The sequence below is a fragment of the Centruroides vittatus genome, unplaced genomic scaffold, assembly GCF_030686945.1.
Source record: "Centruroides vittatus isolate TY-2023 unplaced genomic scaffold, ASM3068694v2 contig_883, whole genome shotgun sequence".
NCBI lineage: Eukaryota > Metazoa > Arthropoda > Arachnida > Scorpiones > Buthidae > Centruroides > Centruroides vittatus.
The window spans coordinates 93777-115639 of NW_027122575.1; the positions used below are offsets into that span (position 1 = coordinate 93777).

The window sequence follows — 21863 nt, forward strand, 5'->3', positions numbered from 1 at the left end:
TAATGAAAATTTAATTATGACATTTTGATATAGATATATTGAAAATAGTTACTGAAATTTCATACATAACTCAGATTCTTACTGATCATTTAATGTTTTGTACAATTTCATCTTTGATATTACAGCTGTCTTCAATTCTGTTTAACCACAGAATTTGTTGAACTGATGAGCAAATTAATGTAAATATTCATTGGAAAAATAGTATTTCAGATTATAATTAATGAATTTGCTACAATATAAACTACTATATATTTTCTTCTTACATTAATAATGCTATCATCATAGTTTCAGTGTTTGGTGATATGTACCTGTTGATATTATTATTATTTGGATTATAAGCAGATTTTCTTCAATGTTGTTTTTACAAATCAATAATGAACATGCAAAAATTTTATGATTCATTTCTAACAGATTCAAATAAATTATTTTGTACTATTAGAATAATTACAAATTTTCATTCACAGAAGGATTATCAACTTCTTTTCTAAATCTTAAGAATAAAAACCAATAAAGTACAAGAAATGATTTAAATATAAACATCACAAAACAACAATATATCTGAAATGAATTTTTATTTGTTTTGTAAAAAATCAAATTTAAACCATAACACAATGTGAAATTACATGTAAAATCTCCCATACTTCAAAAGAAAAAAAAAAGTGTGTTTTACATACACACAACTGCCATAAATTGTCTTTTATGAAAATGCACACAACTTCATTTTGTGAGTTCTGGGAATCCTACAGTTAATGAAATGAATTCTGCAGTTCAGAATGTTGATATCTATCCAATAATGTTAAAATTCTGGACTAAATGACTTCCTGTTAGATATAGTTTTTCTGGTTTTATTGAGGACACCTAAAGAAAAAAAAACCAAGAAAATTTTTATGTAAAAATTGTATCTTAGATTGAACACTGATAGTATACACCAATATATATACTTACTAAATATATAAAACTGGTTACAATGGAATATTTTCTGAAACAAAAATCATGCAAGAATATAAAAAGTAACTGAACATCTATCCATTTTGCAAGGTAGGCAAGCTAAACAAGGCCCATCATTGTGTTTCCACAGTAATATATAATTCTAATTAGTAGTTTCATTATTGAGCTACCTTCTGTTAAGTATTTAATTATTTGCATTAATGTAGTGACCTTCCAATTTCAACACTAGTGACTATACTCTGTTTTAGGTATTTATATGAAAACTTAGAAAAAATGAAAATGCTTTTTTTAAGGATGATGTCGATTTAATAATTTCTTAGATGATTTTAATATATAATCATTCTTCAACTGACAAACTGATTGCATTCTATGGAACTTTACACAAATTAAACACTATATAATCAGAATTTTCCAAAATGCTAAAGCAGCACTCAACTGGGCTTACTAAATTTAACTGAACCAAAAAGGAGATTTTAGACAAATAGAGAAGTTAAATAAATTATCTCACATACAGACAAAATTACAAAAAGTGTGTTTTGAAATGTGTAATAAAAAGATTAAAATAAATGCCAGTATAAACATCTCACAAAAATAAAATGGGAAGTACAAGACAAATGGCATAATGGTGTTGGCAGATGCTGATCAAGGCCTAGGGGCATAGGTTTTTGTTTTTAAATATTTATATAATTTTTTGCCAGCTAATGCAAAATTAAGTTAAGCAAGTTGAAAAGTGGTTGCAATCTCATTTTTAGAAGACTCAACAAAACAAACATTGCATAATTAATGTGTAAAATAAGTTCTGAACGTAATTTTAATTTTGAAAAGTGAATGTTAAAAATTATCTAACCATAAATTAAAAAAAAAAAAAAATTCAAATAACAACTTTAGAATTAAAAATTGATATACTGTATTATCAGATACTAAATAAATTTTGTAAAATTAACATTATAGATGTGTTTTTTAATCTGAAATAAATAAATTACAAAGGAAAATCTTTAATATTTACAATTTTTTGATTATTTTAGGAAACTGATAAAAGAATTATGAAAAATTTTTAATTTCATGACCAAAAAAGAAACTGATAAAACATTCCATAAATTTGGAACTCCATAATAGATTCTAAGATTGTTTTTCCCCCCCCTGACATTTCAACAATATATTATTTGTCCTTTGCCTACATACTTATAGGACACTGAAGATCAATAGCTTTGGATTCTAATGAGTTTTAAAAATATTTATTTAGCTAACATACAAAAATGATAATGAATGTTTGTAGGTTTCCTACAAAAAATGTTTACATATTTATCATCAATAATAAATATACAGGGTGGTTCATTTTAATCAATCTATTTGAATAACTCAAAAAATACACATTCTTTTCCAGTTCATTATTTGAAGAAAAAGTGTGATTTCACCAAATAATAATAGTTTCATAATGATTTCTTCAATGAACTTTGGATATCCACAGAAACAAGCATGCATGGTGTGGTGGCTATGTAAAAGTTCAAATGCTCATAACTTCTGGTGAGTGAGTCTTTCAAAACATTTTTAAGATAAAAGTCAGTTTGTTTTTAGGTAGAATCATAATATGCAATAAAAAGTGGATCCCATTTTCACCAACTGTAATACCATCTATGATGGAACTGATAACCCAATCTTGTGGTCCCTTTAAAGTCTAATGTTTTTGGTTCAACATTTATTTTTGAAGGATGCATATTTTTTTAAGTTAGTGTATTTTAATCAATTTGCTTGAATATCCTATTATGGTATTGATTTATACTATAAAATTACAAGAAATTTAGCTATAAATACAATTGTAAAATATGTAATTTTTCAAACTTCATAATAATGCAGAATGTTCTAAAAATTATAAATATGCTCATCTATGTTAACATTAATAATTTAAGTTTTGTGTCTATCAATTTTCAGATCCAGGAGAAAAAAAACAACAAAACTGTGTTATATATAACAACATTAAATATATTAATAAATATGATATACTCTTTGTTAATATATTTGTGCATAGAGGTTTAAGTTCAGAAACAAAAAATTTTCTGTGTCTACTAAATTTCATATTTTATTCATCCATTAAACCCACAAAAAAGACAAAATTTGCTTAATGAATGATTTGAATATGCTCTCTCTAGCTGTTATTTTACTTCAACTTACATTTTCTATTTTTTATTATTACTATTATTTTACAATTGAAAAATATTCAAAATAAAACTCACTTTTTTCTTTTGCTTCACTGTATCAGTTTTTAAGTATCAAAAATCCAGACTAATTGGAGCCAGACCCTATTTGGATTTTCAAATATACTAATTCAAGTTTAGTTGTCTAAGTTCAAGCCAGCATTTCACAAGGAATGTAAGAATACTCACAAAGATTCAATATGTAGGCCTATAGAATCACTATATTTAAACAAAAAATACACTGATCATAATTGGGCTGCAATTTGAAAAAATTATAGACCTATAAACCCACTGTCATTCATTCGTCTCTCTGTCTTTCGTTAATCTTGAGAATGGAGTTAGATGAAAGATGAGACCAGATATGGAAATCTTAGGGACAGAAAGCCTAGATTAACTATACACGAACTTCGATATAAACCAGAAGTCATGTTATTTCAATTCAAAAATTTTCCCCTGAAAGGTGTTAAATGTATGACTAGCATGACTATTGTTAAAGGAAAAGTATGGTGTACAGGGGCAAGCCACTACTAATTTGAGGTGGAGAGCATATATTTTAAGTTAAAAATTGCAGTTCAGCATTGTAATGATGTCACAATAAATATTTTTGGTTGTTCCAAAATTCTGAATTCTGAATGAATATTTAGAATAATAATGCAAGGCCAAAAGAACATCAACAAAGAAGTTACCATTAAAAGGGTATTAATCATTTTTCAATGGCTGAATCTGGATTTTCTATGCTTCACTGTTTTTACAAATTTTCAATATGCATTTTATAAGTGTTTGTTTAATCAAAATTTTACTTGAAAAATAGTCACTCTAAAATTTCTACTATTTGTTTCACAATATCTCTAGTACAGTCGCAACCAAGAAAGCAATCACATTACAGTTATAAATAACCATATTTACCATGATGAAATTTAATCAAACATTGTTTCTCTTTCAAATCATAAAATAATAAAAAATATCCAGCAAGGAGTTGTGTAACTTTCCCAGCTGTTATGTTTTTATTTTAAAAAAAACAACTTTTATATTATTAAACAAAAATAAAAGTGTGCGGGGCACCATCTCTTACGAGATTTTGTTACAAAAAACTTTGTATTTTAATTACTGTACAATGGCAAAAAGCTTAATTTTGAGAGTAGGGTAGTATTTTGAGTGCGCTACAATGATTAAATATTAATGGACATGCTCAGTTTTATAAAAAAAAAGTGTAAATGTTAATAACAAATAAAATCTCCATTAAGTCCTACCTCTTGAGACATGACATGACACTCCATTATATCCTCACCTCAATCTTTTCCACCAAAATTTAATAGTATCAATGCCCCTCATATACAAGCCACCATGCCAAATTTCATTTCTTAATCTTCACCCATCCTGAGATATTAAACAGAACAGACACCAACACAAACACACAATTTTTTTTTTGCCTTTTTTGAATTCAGGAGGTCTCAAAACAGAGATTTGCAAAAAATTCAGAGGGTTAAATTTGACACGATTCGAATACTTCCCTTGTTATGCATACATAACAGCCGGAACAGTAAAAGCAAAACTCCTCTAACTTAAATTACCATTTTCTATATTTCGAAAAAAATCATTTTTAAATAAATAAAATAAATTTACCATGTGTTAATTTTTCATGTGTTTTTATTCATTTTTATTGTAATACCATATTTAAAATTCTCTTTTTAAACTGATACATTATTAAAAAGGTTATCAATTATTAATGGTTTATCTTTGATCATTGAAGAGTCAGTCAACTAACCAACCCAGTTGAGCTACATTGATAACTTAAATATTTCTAAGTGAGAATTACTTTATAGTAGTGTTTCTCAAACTCAATTACACAGAACTGAAATTCTATGAAAGTTGCAACAGGGTTCCAAGAGATGATAATACAGGGAGGGCATAAGTAACACCCTTTTGAAATTTTAAAAAATTTTAAATTTTATTGAAGAAAATTACATAAATACAGGAACGAAAAATACAATGATTAAATATTAATGGACATGCTCAAAATGTTCCCCTTCATATTCAATACAATGCTGAACTCTACTAGCAACACTTCTACAAACTTTTTGACACATTTTCATGGTAATTACAGAAAATTTCTGTTATTACTTGTTTTAATTCAGGAATTGTTTTTTGTTTGAGGCTGTAAACCTGATCCTTCAATACACCCCACAAAAAAAAGTCCGGTGATCGTGATGGCCACTCAATAGGTCCTTGTCGTCCTATCCATCTCTCCTCAAAATTTTGATTTAACCATTCCAGAACTCTTAACCCATAATGAGGTGACACCCCGTCCTGTTGAAAGTAAACATTTGCAATAGAAACTAATAGAAATTAAAAAGGGTGTTACTTATGCCCCACCCTGTATATAATTACGGAAAACATTTATTAATGGTTCTGAATTTTTAAGGCATTCAACATTAATCATTCAGCAACTTGCACAGACAATTCATCATTGCTTCTTTCTATTATTGATTTACTTTATCTGCTAATAAAAAATATTTTTTTAGGGTTAAGATACCAGAACCTTGTAGAGCTCAACTTTAATGGAGATGGAATATGGTCAGATAGTGTGTGAACCTGCTGAAAGATTCCTCAAGTAGGTTCTACAGGTTTGTTAGGATTCTGTGTTAAAACAGATTGAGAATCACTGCTTTAAACAAATATTAATAGAACTGCATATTGGTCATATTTAAATAGTCTGAAATTCTTATTTACAACTTTTACTTCCTAAAAGAAATGAATATTAAAAGTATGTACAGATTATAAACTGGCCTTCACAAAATTTGATTCAAACTAGAATTTTTCTTACAAATATACCATATTGGAACAAAAACACTTTGAAAGATTCTAATGCTATTTTGTAAGTTATACCAATTTCTGTAAATTGAAAATGTTTAAGTAGGCCTTATTTAGTTCACCTATTTTAAATTTTGTATAGTAGAATTTTATAATGTCTTCACTGTTTATATAAAGCTACTCTTATTAGTAAAAGTTTTGATATTTTATTTCATTGTCCTTCTAATAAAAACAATACAGTAGAGCATCGATTATCAGACTCAATTGGGGACTGGGGTTGGTTAGATAACTGAAAAAATGGATAACCGAAAAGTATGAAAAAATACATTATTAGTATATCTCATGTAATTTGTATAGGCCTATTAGTATATCGCTATTAACCTACTTCGCGTTGAATTTTCATCGATGTTAAGCCTAACAAAATTTTTATAAAATAATAATTGTCGCTATTGTATCGTTAAAAATGGTTTCTTTATTTTCCACAAAATAAAGACAAAATAAAAAATTAAGCATGGTTTAAAATACTGGCCTCCCTTTCATGGTCGAGCCAGTACTGCCAGCTAAAACATGCAAAAATTTAACAAAAATAATATTAAAGTAACCAAGACATAGCCAAATATTGTAGCGCCACATCATTAGCGGACATTTGAATTTGCTGACTAGAATGCAGTCGGTTAACCGATGTGACGGTTAATCGGGGGTCGGTTAATCGATGCTCTACTGTATTTTTATAGGAAATTAAATTTATATATCCATACTCATTAATACTAATTTACACCAAATCCTTTCTTTAGATAACTAATTAATGATGATAGATATGAACATCATTAATAGTTGTTTTTGATTTTTATAACACAACTGATATAATTACTAATGAAGTAGCTATAAATCATATATCATGAACAAATTTCAAATTATAGTTTTTATTAAATATTGCAATTAATAAAAATATCATAATAATAAAAACAATAAATAGCTTTAAGTTATGACTATAAAAATATTTAATAAGATCTACAATTTGAAATTACTCATGATATAATTTTCAGTTACTTCATTAGTTATTTTCATAAAAACAAATAATGATTACAAGCAATTAAATAATTTTAATTATTTTAAAAATGCTTATTAAAATCTTATATGAATAGATAATAAATTATTATTAAAGATGTAACTCACTCACTCTAGTTATATATTCAAATTGTTATTTTTTAGACTGCTTAAGGTTAAAATCTCTTACTAAACAGATCAGTTAAAATTTTAAAATCAAATTTATTTCAGCAAATTCATTGTTTACACCTACAAGATGCATTTTGTTTCGTAACTGTAACCACTTTTTGTAATTACTATTACATTTATTCTTATATATTTCATCCAAATTGGATATTATTCAGTAGCAAAATAAATACATAATGATAAAATTAAATTTTTACATTTCTAAAAACATTATTTAAAAACTGGAATGTAATACTTAAACTCCATGGAATTCTTTGCAATTATAAATCTGATAATTGATATTTGAAACAATTCTATACAGAACATACATATCAATTTTATTATATTTCTACCAAATATAATTTTTCAGTGCTTTAGTCATTTGAAAAAAGATTGACATACAAAATTTTTAAAAAATGTAATAATTTAAATCCATATAGTTGATCATACATTGTAACTGATGCATTTTTCAAGCTGATTCCAGAATTTTGTAATTCTCTGGCATTGATGGAGCAATGTTTACATCAAACACTGAATATTGGACTGGCATTGAAGATGAACTATTCAGCAATATTTCACTATTAAATAATCAAAATTTTAAAAGAATTTTCTAAGATTGCTACTTAAAGATAAAAACATCAAGAACAAAAGCATCTTTCAAAATATTTTAAAAATTTAATAATTGTTTTTTTTTTTCATGATATGTTTCAAGCACAAAATGACAATGAAAGTAAATTTTATTTTGAATTTCTTTTAAACTAAGTTCTATTTATTAAAATTATTGATTAAGAGATTCAACTACTTTTTGGAATCAAAATTTGTATTTTCAAACCATTTTCAAAAAATACTCTGTGTGCAAAATTTTCCTTTTATAGAATTTAGTTACAATCAATCTACTTTAATGAATCAAGAAAAATGCTACTATTTCATGATGACTAATGAGTAAATTGTCCCACTTACTTCCTTTTCAAAGGTACAGTACATCCCTAAAGACAGAAGGCCATCTGATTCATTAACTATTAATAATTATTATCTCATTCTCATCCTTACATCAAAGGGATGTAAGAAATTTTATATTTAAATAACTTAATAAGGAAAAGGCTAAACAATAAATGCAAGAAATAAGAAATTTGCAGGACGGTTTTTCAACACTGTTAGCTAGGTAAATTATGAATTTGAAAAAACAATGTATTATACTCCTAATAATCTAACATCCATTAAAATCAAATTACAAAGCCGGATTCTTTATCAGGCTGTGACTCAGCTAATTAAATATAGATATATGTATACCATGTCAGACTAAAAGTAAGCTGAGTGCCATGAAGAGCTTTGGCCATATAGTCATCCTCAGTCAGTGCAGCGAGTGACTGGTTTGGTTATATCTTCTAAATTAACTGATCTGGAAATGAAAATTGCATGGAGTCCAAGTACCATAATTAGTAGTTGTCTGTGCAGTACGAAGCTGCATGTTTGAGTCCCACTCCAAATTGATCTTTTCTTCCAGAATATTCTAAATTAATTTTAATTATTAAATTCACTACAATATGGTCACTTAACTACATACCTTTCATCCAAATTACATATTTGTATATTTAATTACCCCAATAATGAATCTGGCTTTGTCATCTCATTATTATAGTAAAACCTCCTTGAGTTGGAGTTTAAAGGATGAAAATATCCTAACTTTGAATTAACAAATTTAATACCCAATTTTCTCAAATTTTTCTGTGGTCATAAATTTTCCACTATCAAGCCATTTCTCAAGAATCTGGTTCACAGAATGATTAAGAAAGTGTACACAGTTTATGGTACTTTTGAGTGCATTGTCAAGACACCCCTTTATCCCAATCAGATCACTGATAACATACTTATCAGTAAAAGGATATCAATGCAAGGTTGTAATGGCATGTTGTTATGTTGGCATGGAGCCATACTGTTTATCTTAATCATCTGTATTCACATGGAATATAAGTGAAAATGAAGATCATGGACCTATCAAAGAGTGGAAGGAACATTGAAAAATAGATTCAAGTTAAAAGTACTGACCAAGATTGTACTATATGGAAACATTACACACTGTGCCTAGGACCTGTAGACAGCTTTGAGTTAATACAGTTCTACTTAGCATGGCTTTACTATGATATATAATTTCAGTTTTGTTTTCTGTAAGATTAAATCCATTAAAATGTTTGAAAAAAACTTTATTAACTCACTTAATCATCTTTTCTTAAATTACCTTTCACACCCTTATTTTGAAGGTGTGAAAGAAAGACAGATGCTAACAAACTAGTCTTAAATAAATGAATAAATATATATATAATTAAGCAGAACTATTTTCAGTTTTTTTATTTTAATGATAATTTGATTGTCATAGTAAAAAAGTTCATTCAGTGTTTGTCCAGTAATAAATCCACAAAGAGAGCAAATCTATAAATCTATAATTGTGTTACAGATTACAGAATGTTATTAATAAATAAAAAATAAAATTCTTTTTATCTATTGTTGAAGGTATATAATTGTAGATTGTAATTTTTCTAATTAACAATTTTAAAAATTTTGATCTGTAAAACTGAGATTTGTAAAGTGAATACAATGTTGATTCATTACAGAGAACATTCAATTAAAAACAGCTGTATAAATTAAAATTGCAGTAAATATTTACTGGTAATCTATATATATAAAACTACTTATCCTGACTGACTGACTGATTGATTCATCACCACCCAGAGCAAACCGCTGAACCTAGAGGTGAAATTTGGTACACAGTTAGTGTGCATTCCCATGGCATACTCTAAGAAGTGATTTTTCAAAATTCCTCCGTGGGGGGAGAGGGAGAGCATTAAGGTTTAACTGGAAGAACGGCTTCTACTGTACTATTTCAGATGCAATTTTTTGTTTCTGATGGTAATAACTTAATTTCCAAACGTACAATATTTACGTATTATGATTTTTTAACCAAATGTTCAAACAATTTAAATTCGAATTTGTTATTACATATTTGTTCGATTATAGTGTGGCCGTCTGACCCTTTTGCCCTTGGGTAGAATTATCTTTTCCATGAAAATAAATAGAACAAAAGACAATGTGGGGCCCTGGGGCCAAATGGACAGAGAAAGAGTCACTTTTGGTGAAAACCCCAAAGAAGCAGGAAGGGAAAACGAGTGCTCCAGCCCTCGAGAAAGATGATCTGAGACTGAGAGGTACCGAAGAAGTTAGAAAAAAAATAAAATAAAAAATAATAGACTACAGACAGAAAACCTTGAGGACAAACGACAAAGTCAGGAATACACAAAAGGTCTACGACAAGAAGAGGGTCATGAATAAAGGAGAGTTTCGAAGTGGTGTCCTTTCCAAGAGCACGTCACTACGAAAAACCCGGGTATTTCTATTCCTTTCCTATCCCTTTTGCTTCTTTTTCCATTTTCCTTAATTGTAAGAAAGTTATTAGTATAAGCTGATACAACCTGCATTTGATTGTCGCATGTGTGAGAATTTTATATATTTAGATTGTTATAAATTAAATAATTACTATGGTGTCTGAAATAACGTCAGCCACGATTTTACTTTGTTAATTTTTAAAAAATTATTATTGTGATAGTGGCGAAAACACCAGAGGATGTCTTACCATTTTTGCATGTTTGTTGCGGAGGCAGTTACCTAAAAGGGATGGTCGTCTCCGTAATTTTTGTAATTTTTGATGGACTACTGATGGTGTGCAACGAGACAAAGGTTTTATCTCTGTGAATGCTCTGTATTTTTACATTTTATTATTTATTTAACTTTAGGGAGTTTCAGATAACGTCATTTATGTTAAAAAAAAAAATGAAACTCAGATTTATCGTATCTCAAAATCCCATAATATTTGAAACTTGAATTTAGGTGCATTAGCAGTCCATAGTTTGAAACAAACAAAAATCAGTAATTTTACCAAATTAGTAACAACTAATAATTGAGGACCTTAGTGAAGTACTGAGGGAGGGTTATTTCTATCAAACTGCAAAATCTGAGCGAGCAAAGCCATGGGTAACAGCTAGTTTTTTAAATAATTCTGTTCATTTCTGATTTCTTCATGCTATACACATGTAATCTTTTAAAAAATTGAGTACTCAGGTTATGGCTGTATACTAGCATAGGTATAGTTTTAATTTATTAAAACTACACTTATATAACAATTAAAATTAAAACAAGGAATGTGACAATGTTACCATATACCTAACATCCAGTTACAAGAACAGATAACCAATATCAAGTATTTTACAGAATATACTAATTTGTATATCAATGTCTGGAATAATAAAAATGATGCTTTCAAAACTGAAATGGTCAAAAAAGAAAATTGCAAAAATTTAAAATTTTTACACAATATATAAAATCATTATATATGACAAAAAAGGCTAATTTGGATAAAATATATAGACTTTTATGAAAACTGTGCATTTCAAATTTAAAAAATGCTGAAATTTTCAATCCTTTAGAAATAATTTAATCATTATTAAATAACTATATGGATACAAAATTTAAAACTAACACAATCTTTAATAAAATCGTTACAAAATACAAATTAAGTTATAATAAAATTTATAAACAAAATTATAAAAGTTTTAAAAATAAATTAAATAATTTTTTTTAAATATTAAGGACTAATTTTCTTTCAAAAAAAGTAATTCTATTCTAATTTTTTTATAATTTAAAATGCAAATAATAAATATTTACCTTTATCTTTTAATATCTGCTCTGTTTCAGTTAATTGATTATAATCTGGTGATGGTCTTTTTCTGCCCTTATTGTTAAAGCTTGATGATGACCTTTCAGGTGTGTTCTGCTGCTGTAATTTCTTTTGCATGACCATTAACATTGCAGGTGTGGGATTTTCTAAAGAATTATCTTGCATAAGTTCATTACAACTATTTTTGTAAGACTGAATTAGTGATGAACAGTTTTGATGTTTAGACTTGGTGCCTTTAAGTTCTGTTTGGTTTGTTGGTGATGTTTTTTGATCAATTTGCTTCCTAGCAGACTTCAAAACTTGTTTTGAATTTGATAATTTCTAAACAAAAATAACATCACACAAAAAAATTATTTTACTTCAATAAATTTAATAATTAATAAATATTAATATATCAGAAATACAAGGTGTGACAATTTAATTCCAGGACTGGTCGTGTAGCACTGCAGTATCAGTGTGCAGAAACTTGTCTAAGCTTGTCATAATAGTTCAACCATCTGGCTACTTGTCTGCAAAGATTTATTCATGTCTCGTAACTCGTTCTTTTTCTGTACTCCATTCACATATTACTGTGAGAAAGTGATGTCACGTTTTTGTCATGGAACAAAAAGTGAACATTAAGTTTTGTTAAAAGTTGGGTAAAAGTGCAACAGAGACGTATGCCCACATCAAGCAAGTTTATGGGATTGATGCCCTATCCTGCTCATGTGTTTTCAAGTGGTTTGCACATTTCAGGGATGGTCGGGAAAACCTTGAAGACAATGCTCACCCTGGATGACCTCAATCAGTTTGAACATCAGAAAACATCGAAAAAATCAGACTTGCTGCGATATGACCATCAAATGTCTATTTGGATGGTAACAGAGATAACTGGTATCAATCTGGAGACAACTCGCTTAATCATCACCAAAGATTTGGGCAAAAAAAAAAAAAAAAAAAAATCTGCTTCCGCTTTGTTCCACACTATCTTACTGAGGACCAAAAGCGTCTCTGGCTAAAAGCATGTCAACAGTTCATTCAAGATGTTGATGATAACCCCTCTTTACTGGATCAAAATCACATTGAAGGAATGAAGGTTCAACGACCTGGAGGACATACAGCGCAAACCAAGTGTTTCAAGAACTTGTACAAGCATTGCGAGAAGTGCATTGCCCTCCAGGGGAATTACTTTGAAACATATTAAACGGGTTTTTCATTATATGTTCTTTGTGTCCTTTTATTACCCCAGTCCTGGAATTTAATTGTCACACTTTGTAATTACAATTTTTTTCTATCAACTATTCAAAAAATAAAAAGTAACAAGCTATTAACTTTTATGAAGAGTGATTCAATGCAGAATTTAAATTCTCAATTTGCAATTCTTACATAATCAGTAAAAGTTTAGTAATCTCACTCAAACATTCTGTGTAGGGGCATATAAACTTATAAAAATATGTATGATGAATTATTATTATAAGCTATTGGCAATTTCAACATGTCTGTCTGTCTAAAGATCCAAAGTCATTTCTATCAGCAATAAATTTATTCATATAAATTAAAGTTACTATTAAAAGCTCTATGCTTCATCCCACATGAGAAAAAGAAAAATGCTTCATAATGGAATCTTGATTTTCTGGCATAATCTAATTCATTCATATTTCTTAACATGCTTAGAAAATACAGATTGAATCTGGTAGTTCATTAGTTTGCTTGACTGCAGATTGGTTAGCTGTGTAGGGTTGCCAATGCAAGAAACTAAAATTATCTGGATCTGAACATTGAAATATTCAACATTATCCACAGTTAAATAATGTAAAGGCTTATAAAAGTTGATTCTGACCTTAAAAAATCACTAAGGTCTATATTACAATCATAGGTCAGTCCTTTTTGTATTTTTTTTACCATTTAAAAAGTAGCCAATTTGTGATTTTGTTTTGTGATTTTTAAATAATTACACTGGAACAAGTTAGGCTTTCTAAAAATATACAATGCCACCTCAAATTATCTGTAAATCATTAATTATGCCCAAGTTAACAACACTGCAGCTATGGCATCACCTACAGCCCATATTAATTACAACCACCACACTTATGATGGTTTATGCTGTTATACAAATACAGATATTCCTATACAGTGGATGATTGGTTAATGAACAGTTTGGATAATGAACAGTTTTGTGAAAGATTTTTATGTTTGGACAACGAACACATTCACAGAACATACAGAAAAAGAAGTGACATAAAATAGTTAATACCAATTGGTCTTCCCTTGTCTCCAGGTGACAATTCAAAACTTTTTGGAGCTCTGGAGATGTCAACATCGACGCTCAACCCGATACCAATCGGATAGTATTCCTCTGAATTTTGAAACTCTTCCTTGTAATTCCAGCTTTTAGTTTACCTTTCTGATAAATAATTTTTTATAGTCTTTGTGAGACTGTTAGGCGGGTACTTGTTAAGTTTTGCATTGGTTTTTATTTACAAAAGGCGAGACTTTAACTGTCCCATCGGATATTCATTAATGTTTTAATACTAAATTTTATCTGAGCCTTGCATGTAAATAATTTTGTGTGCACTAGTTGATTTTTGTTCCCTGAATTTTTGTAAGTGCTTTTCTGAAATTATTATTTAAAAAAAAACTGATAATATTATGGAGCATAAAAAGAGTGGAGTGTCAAGAACTGTGCTCACTGTAGAAACCAAGCAAGAGATAACAGCTAAGGTAGAGAGTGGGCAGAAGATGTCTGATGTAGCTAGGCAGTATGGCTTGAACAGGTCTACAGTAAACACAATCTTAGCTATGAAAGATATATCAAGGAAGTCTCAAGCAATTAAAGATCCTTTGAGGAAGTGGGAGGATGTCAGATCAACAGGCATCCAAATGGCATCCAAACCAGAATGAGGTTAATAGGCTTGGAGATCTATACAATTATAATGCTATTAATTACTTCTTAAAAATCCTGAAGAGAGAAAAGCAATCGACATTGGACAGATTCTTTAACCCCCACAAATGGAAAAAACATCTAATAAAAATGCAAGACTGTGTATATATGTACAGTCTAACTTGGTTATAATGTCATCGAATGTAACAACAATCCTAATGTAACAAAATTTTTATTGGTCCCATGACTTTACTATACTAGATAATGTTAAAAAACCCACTTGTAATGACATAAAACCATTTTAACATCATATTTGAAGCACTCCCAAATTTACAAAATTAGATTACAAATTTTATTTCACAAAGAAAATACTGTGTGTTTAGTCCTAGGATCAGAGTCCACTTCCTAGAATGACCGTGGGTGGTACTCTCACCACCTGACTTCGGTGGGATGAGGTTTGCTACACTTTTAACAACGTGATGATCAGTTATTATGTACTCATTTTTAAATTACTTTATGCTAAATTGTTAAATATTCTATTATTTTTAATATAACATATTACATTAAATAGTTTATAAAGAAATAATTGAATTATTTTTAATTTGCATACATTAGTTTAACCTTTTGTTGCCTTTTGATTCGACATTATTCTCAAAACCAAAAGTTCCGCCATTATTGAAACTTATGACAAAGAAATCTCTAAAAAAGGTAATTTTTGAAATTTTTAATTACATTGATGTTAACTTAGACATAATAATGTAAATAAAGTTGATTTAAACATGTAGTTTGCATTTTTATACATATGATAATAATAGACTTTGCAGATAACGGCACTCAGTTATAACGTCAAAAAATTGCCGGTCCCATGGATGACATTATAAACAAGTTAGACTGTATTTTTATTATTACACATATAAATAAACATAGTAAGAAAGTATATCTTTTATTTTTTGGAGTCTCCAGAATGAATTAATCAAATTCCCATAAAAACCTAAGGTAAATCAATAATTGGTTAATGAACAATTCAAATAGCAAACAAAGTCTTGGAACGAATTATGTTCATTAACTGATCACCAACTGTATTGCCATTTTAACCCTAAGATTCACTAATTTAGAAAATGTTACTCTGGGACCTATTTGGTACCAAACTTGTCAGATTAGTGAGGTTCAGCCTGTATGTAATGTATGCATGTAATTGTAAAAATGTTCGAAATTTAAATTATACTTTTTTCAATATTTAAACCAGTACACTAATTTAAATTAGACACCAAAAAAATTCATTAAAATTTCATTTTATGTTGTAAAACAATAATTTATTACAATAGGTAAACCAAAATTTAAACAAAAATTAAAACAAATTAATAGGTAAATATATAAATAGAAAAAAATTTATTTCATCATAAGGTTTCTCTTAAAATTCTGAACATTTATTAATAAATTATAACAGATTTTTAAAATAATTTAAATTGATACTTCTCATTTGATAGAATAAAATTCATATAATTGATGAAATCAGCCATTTTGTCTGTCATGCAGATCCCTATATTGTCTTTTTGCATGGGTTTTCCAGAGCACACAATTGTGATGACAAAAGAATGTCATTTTTGGACAGGTTTTAGCACAATTGTGCGACTCAGCCATACACTAATAGTAGTTTGAGACAGATGTTTAGTCAGTCACTTGTAAACTAGAAGCATCCACTATACATACTGTACATTCCTTGTCATTGGTAAAAATGCACAGATTGGTTTGAGGCCTGGCATATTAGTGATTCTATGTCGACAAAATTGCTGAATTCTTACGTCAGCATTGCCCAACCTGTAGCCTGTAAGATCAAATTCTGTCATCATTCTTTAACTCAATGTTACAATACCAGTAGTGCTTGCATATATTTCTAAAATCAATGTTTTTCTTACATCAGAGCTACTGAATGAAACAATTCTTAGGATGTTCTGACCAATCTGTGTAGTCTTCAATGTCTTGTTTGGGTTTCATGGTATAATGTATGGTAACAGACATGATATAGCATACACATTTCTAAAGACAATATAATTTCTCATACCAATTACATAGAAATTTATCAAAATGTTCTATTCAGAAACTCAGTAAATGTTAATTAACAAATACATCTTGTCACTTGTTGCATTAGCATGCTTATTCATAGGTGTAAAGATTGTTATGGATGATTTTGTACAAACTACAGAAGTCTAATTTACATGCAGCTTCCATAGAAATTACAGAAGATCCATAGTAGTTGGCATCTCTGAATGTTCCATATGTAGAAATGGAACTGCCAAGTTTCAAAATTTTTGGTTCATCCAGTCCCAAGTTATAATTCAAAATAGATAACACACACAAACAAGAATTTTGTAAGGTATTTTTTATTTTTACTTTTTGGGCTCCAGGAGTGTCAAAGCATTGAGAAATGTAAAATTTGAGTGATCTTCATACTTTCCCTTATGTTACAGTTGTTAACAGCCAAGAAAGTAAAACATTCTCTAGTAGTATAAAAATTCTTTTAACTCTTTCTCCTCCACTTGATGATATTTCGTCATGTGAGGGTTTAGCGATAAAGCTGTGACATAAAATTGTCAATTTCAAATTTGTTTAATCTTAATAAAAAATTTGTATTTTAGATGGTAGTTCTGTACAGTACATGCATCATTACACTGTGTTTTACATATTTCTAATTAGCTGGCAATGGTAATTATTATATATATATATATTTTTCTTTTAAAATATGTAAAACATTTTCAGCTTTGTTTTACTGTTGAGCTTTTTTGTGATTTTTATCGAGTATACTTATTGCATGATTTTGTAATTATTTGAAATCTTACCTACTATATATATATTAGACCTATATATTTATATTTTATATATATCATAATTTCTGTATAGATTTATTTGTTATTTTTTCAAAACAAAGGAAACGTGCAATTTTTTAGTTTTTCGTTATACTAGTGTTTAGTCCTAAATTGCTAAGTTTTACATATATATTTATTATTTATATAATATATTTAACAATTTTATTTATTTATAATTTATCCAAAGGAAACATGTGTGTTTTTTTGTTTTTTGAATTTCGTTTTCTTGTTTTATAAAGCTTATGTTTTTTTTTCTTTTGATAAGTTTTATATATATAAGTTTATTATTTGTATAATCTTAAATTTAATAACATTTAGTTATAATTTGTTTTCAAAAAAAAAAAGAGGAAAGATTGCACATCAATCTTTTTTTATTTTTTTTGAAAATTATCATCATTTTTCATTATTTGAATTTTTTAAACACATGCTTTTTTTCATAATAAACATAAGAACTTTTTATACAAAATGATTGATTCTTTTTAATACAATTATGATAACTATTAAAGTTCGTTAATTTTAGAAAAGTAAAATTACATAAAGTAGATGTGAAAAACAAACATGAACTTTTTGATATAAATAAGAACTGCTCCTCATTAAATACCTCAATACATTTTGATATAAGATTTAAATGTAAAGGACAAACTTTACTTTAAGCTAGGTCGTTGAAAAAGTTAAATGAATAAAAACAAATTATTTCATCTATTGTAAAAGTGTAGTAAAATATTACAAACAGACAGTATGTGATGATAAACTAATTTTTGGCATCCACAAACAAAAAGTAAATAATCAGAAACTATACAAAGAAATGTATATACAGGATTTTTTCCATAGCTGTATGATAAAAATTGAATATTTTACAAAGTTATAAAATAATGTGTGTCTAGTGACCTTCAGTGACTAATATTAGCCTTGGGTGTTTTCAAACTAAAGCACTAAAACTTGTAGAACCAGTTGGGAAGAAAAGAGCTAAATTCTGTAGTCATAATCCTTAATATGTTTCAAGTTCTTAACATAATTATGATTCAAAGACCATAATTATGTTAAGTATTTATTAAGCAAACTATTGAATAATTTTGTTCAACAATCAACTGCACAACTATTTCATATCAATAAAATAAACAAGTTTTGTATGTATTTAATAATTTACCTTTGGAGATTTACTTCTTTGTTGGGGTGAAGATTTAAATACTAATTTACCATCATGCCTAGAACCAGCTTTTCTAATACCATCTTTCAATACATCTTGAAGATATTTATAGTTTGGTTCTTCATCAAATTTAAGACCAGCTACATAATGAAAGTATTCTTCAATTCCAGCTGAAAATAATATTTAGATAAAATAAAGAGAGATATATGGTTTTATATAATTTACACACTTAAAATACTAAACTGATAAATATATTATACAAACATTCTCTTTATGTAAAAATATATATATTAAAAAAACCAATTCTGCTTACTAAACAATTCTTGTATTCATTCACAATCGTCAAAATAGATTTAAACTATAAATTTTGAATAAGTTTAATTAAAATTATAATTGAATTTTCTAACCTATTTATTAATTCTAATCTATAAAATAAATCTTTTTCATTTTGATTTATAAGTGCCATTAATCTACTCACCAAAAAACCTTTTATTTCAACCAGCAGTAGTTTCATGTAAATTTGGACAAATGTTTTCAACCTAATTGTAAGTTTGCTTCCATATATGCCTCCAAAACGGGAGCAAAACCTGAATCTGAACAAACTAGTCCTATTGGGCATAATATCCAAATTGAGCAGACTAAAACGCAGAAGCTCTAGAAATTTACAAAGCAAGATGGAGAGGAGGATGTGAGAATCTGCAGTTTAGAAAACATTTCAATTTAAAAAAGAAACAATTATTTTAACATAAATTTAAAGTAATATTTTAGTTAATATTTTGAAACATTTGGTAAAATAGAAAGAAAGATATAAATTTATCAATTTATGCATCTCGCCTCGACTTCCTCTGATTCAGCGGATGCTTAATTCCTGTTGGATGGAAATTTACTGAGAACATGACCACATTGGGAACGAACCTTATTGGCCATCAAATTCTCTATAAAAGGGGACAGTACCTTCCTTCCCTCAGGGCTGCTTTTGGTCATCCCACAGACAGAGTCAAGCCATGTCATAATCCCCGTCTGACGATTGACTCAGACTAAGACAAAGGGTCTACATTACAAGAAGAGATGGGTTAACTCACCAAGCCTAAGGTAGTATGAACTTTTGTAAGCTCTCTCTCTCGGCCACCAAAACCCAGGCATTAGTCACTATATACTTTTGTTGTAAGTTCTATATTAGTTTATTGTATGCCTTAAATATTTATCTGCTAGTCAATTTATATACATTGTATGATTAAGGCTATATATCCCAATAGATAAGATAGTTTAGTTATAAAAGGGATTTGTCTGAGCCTCCATTTGTCCATCTCCCAAATCATACATGACTCCTCTGCCACTCGATTTACCCCTCCAATTAGAATTTAGACATTGCCACTCAGATGTTAAACTGCCAATAGGTAGAACAAGTTACGGCATAAACTGAAATTTACCCTAACTGGTGTTAGGAATACTAGACAAAGATCCTGAAGATCTTCCTGATTCTATAAAATTCAAAGCCATCCTAGACAGTTGAGCAGCATCTTAACAACCCCATCTCACAAGAATATATTAATTTTAAGGTTAAAAAATCTGTTAGATCAACACAGTTTCTCATTTCTATGGTTGTTTCAAGTTCCTCATTTGATTGAAAGTTATCAAACATTAATTATAAAAGTTTGCTGCAAATAAAGCATACAAGAAAATTTTGTTGGTCTTTGTTGGAACAGAACAAGCATTTTCAATTATATTGTATTTTTAAAACAACTTATTTGTGTGACGATTATTTGTCTACATACATAAATTATCATGTAAAGAGATTAATTCTACAGCTGAGATGTGATCAAAATTATATTTTGATGTATAACAGTAGACTAATAATAAACCCTGAGAGAATTTGCAGTAATTATAGTATGCAAATGTATGAAACTTGGGAACATGTGTTCTTTCACTATATCAAATTTGAAACAAATAGAAAAGTATTTGACAAGAATTAAATCCTGGAAAGTTGTAATTAATTTATTTTGTTTTTCGAAAAACAATTATTTGTGTGTATTTTATTTTGTGTTATCCTGTACTAAGCTGCTTAATTCATTTGTTAAATTTTACTAATTTCAGATTTACATATGTATAAAAATGATTATTATTGTGATTTATTTAGTACTACTAAGCTATTATATTAATTTGTTAAATTGTACTAACTTCAGTTTTTTATAATACTGTACTTTAACACCCTTGTAACAAATTAAGGTTCTTACAATAAAGAATTGAATTGAAATTAATTTTAAGGAAAAAGGGAAAATGTCAAGTGCTTGGCAAACATTTAACAATGATCCAACAAAAACTAAGATGGTGAATCTCGTTGAATGTGATGGGACATAAATAATGTGTGTTCATTTATAACATATATATAACATCAATGCAGAATGTTTACACATTTATCATATACGATTTTTGTACTGCATTCCAAGATTTAAAACTTATAGTGTTCTACAACAAATTCCAAAATAGAATAAAAAATTGGAGACTTGAAACAGACTTATAATTAGATCGAAAATGTTTGTCCAAATTTACATGAAACTCCTGCTGGTTGAAATAAAAGGTTTTTTGGTGAGTAGATTAAAATGTCCAACTTTTGTAAGTGCCATTAATAATTATATTTGGATATAAAAGATATTTTTTAAAACATTTGACAAATAGTATAAAATGCTTTTTCTATGCTATTTTGATGAAAAAGTAAACAAGCAAACACAAAAACACTGACATTTTAAATTAAAAGTAAGAAAATTGCATTTCTGAAAGTACTTTTGCCTTTTTATTGTAAGACTCAGTTAATGTTGTATAGAAGAATAAATTTAAAAATAGAAATTTAACTATCAGCAGATGAAATATTTTATAACACAGTAGACATTAACAAATAAAGACCATTCTATTTATGGCATAATGATAGGTATGTGTTAAGAATTTCTCACCCATTTACTCTGGACAAAATAAGAACAAACACTTGACACTTGATCAATGCAATAAAAATATAAAATGTTAAATTACCTGGAGTAGAATTTGGTGAAAAGCATCTTTTCACAGAGTCTGGAATGTGTGCAATAAAACTGTAATAAAAATAACAGAT

General features: G+C 28.2%; 1 protein-coding gene across 12 annotated transcripts in view; it reads right to left on the reverse strand.

The window, feature by feature from the left end:
* Positions 1–555: 555 nt before the first annotated feature.
* LOC136983563 (serine/threonine-protein kinase VRK1-like) overlaps positions 556–21863 on the reverse strand; it is a 104317-nt gene continuing 83009 nt past the window's right edge. For 11 of the 12 annotated variants that reach the window (XM_067280347.1, XM_067280356.1, XM_067280350.1 and 8 more), the window contains 4 exons: positions 21785–21843; positions 18761–18930; positions 11877–12210; positions 556–858 (listed from right to left, as the gene is read on the reverse strand). In XM_067280347.1, coding sequence (XP_067136448.1) covers positions 797–858; positions 11877–12210; positions 18761–18930; positions 21785–21843 — 625 coding nt within the window. In that variant the 3' untranslated portion in view covers positions 556–796. Of the gene's footprint in view, positions 859–945; positions 980–11876; positions 12211–18760; positions 18931–21784; positions 21844–21863 lie in introns of all 12 variants that reach the window. The other variant, XM_067280348.1, reaches the window with a different exon arrangement.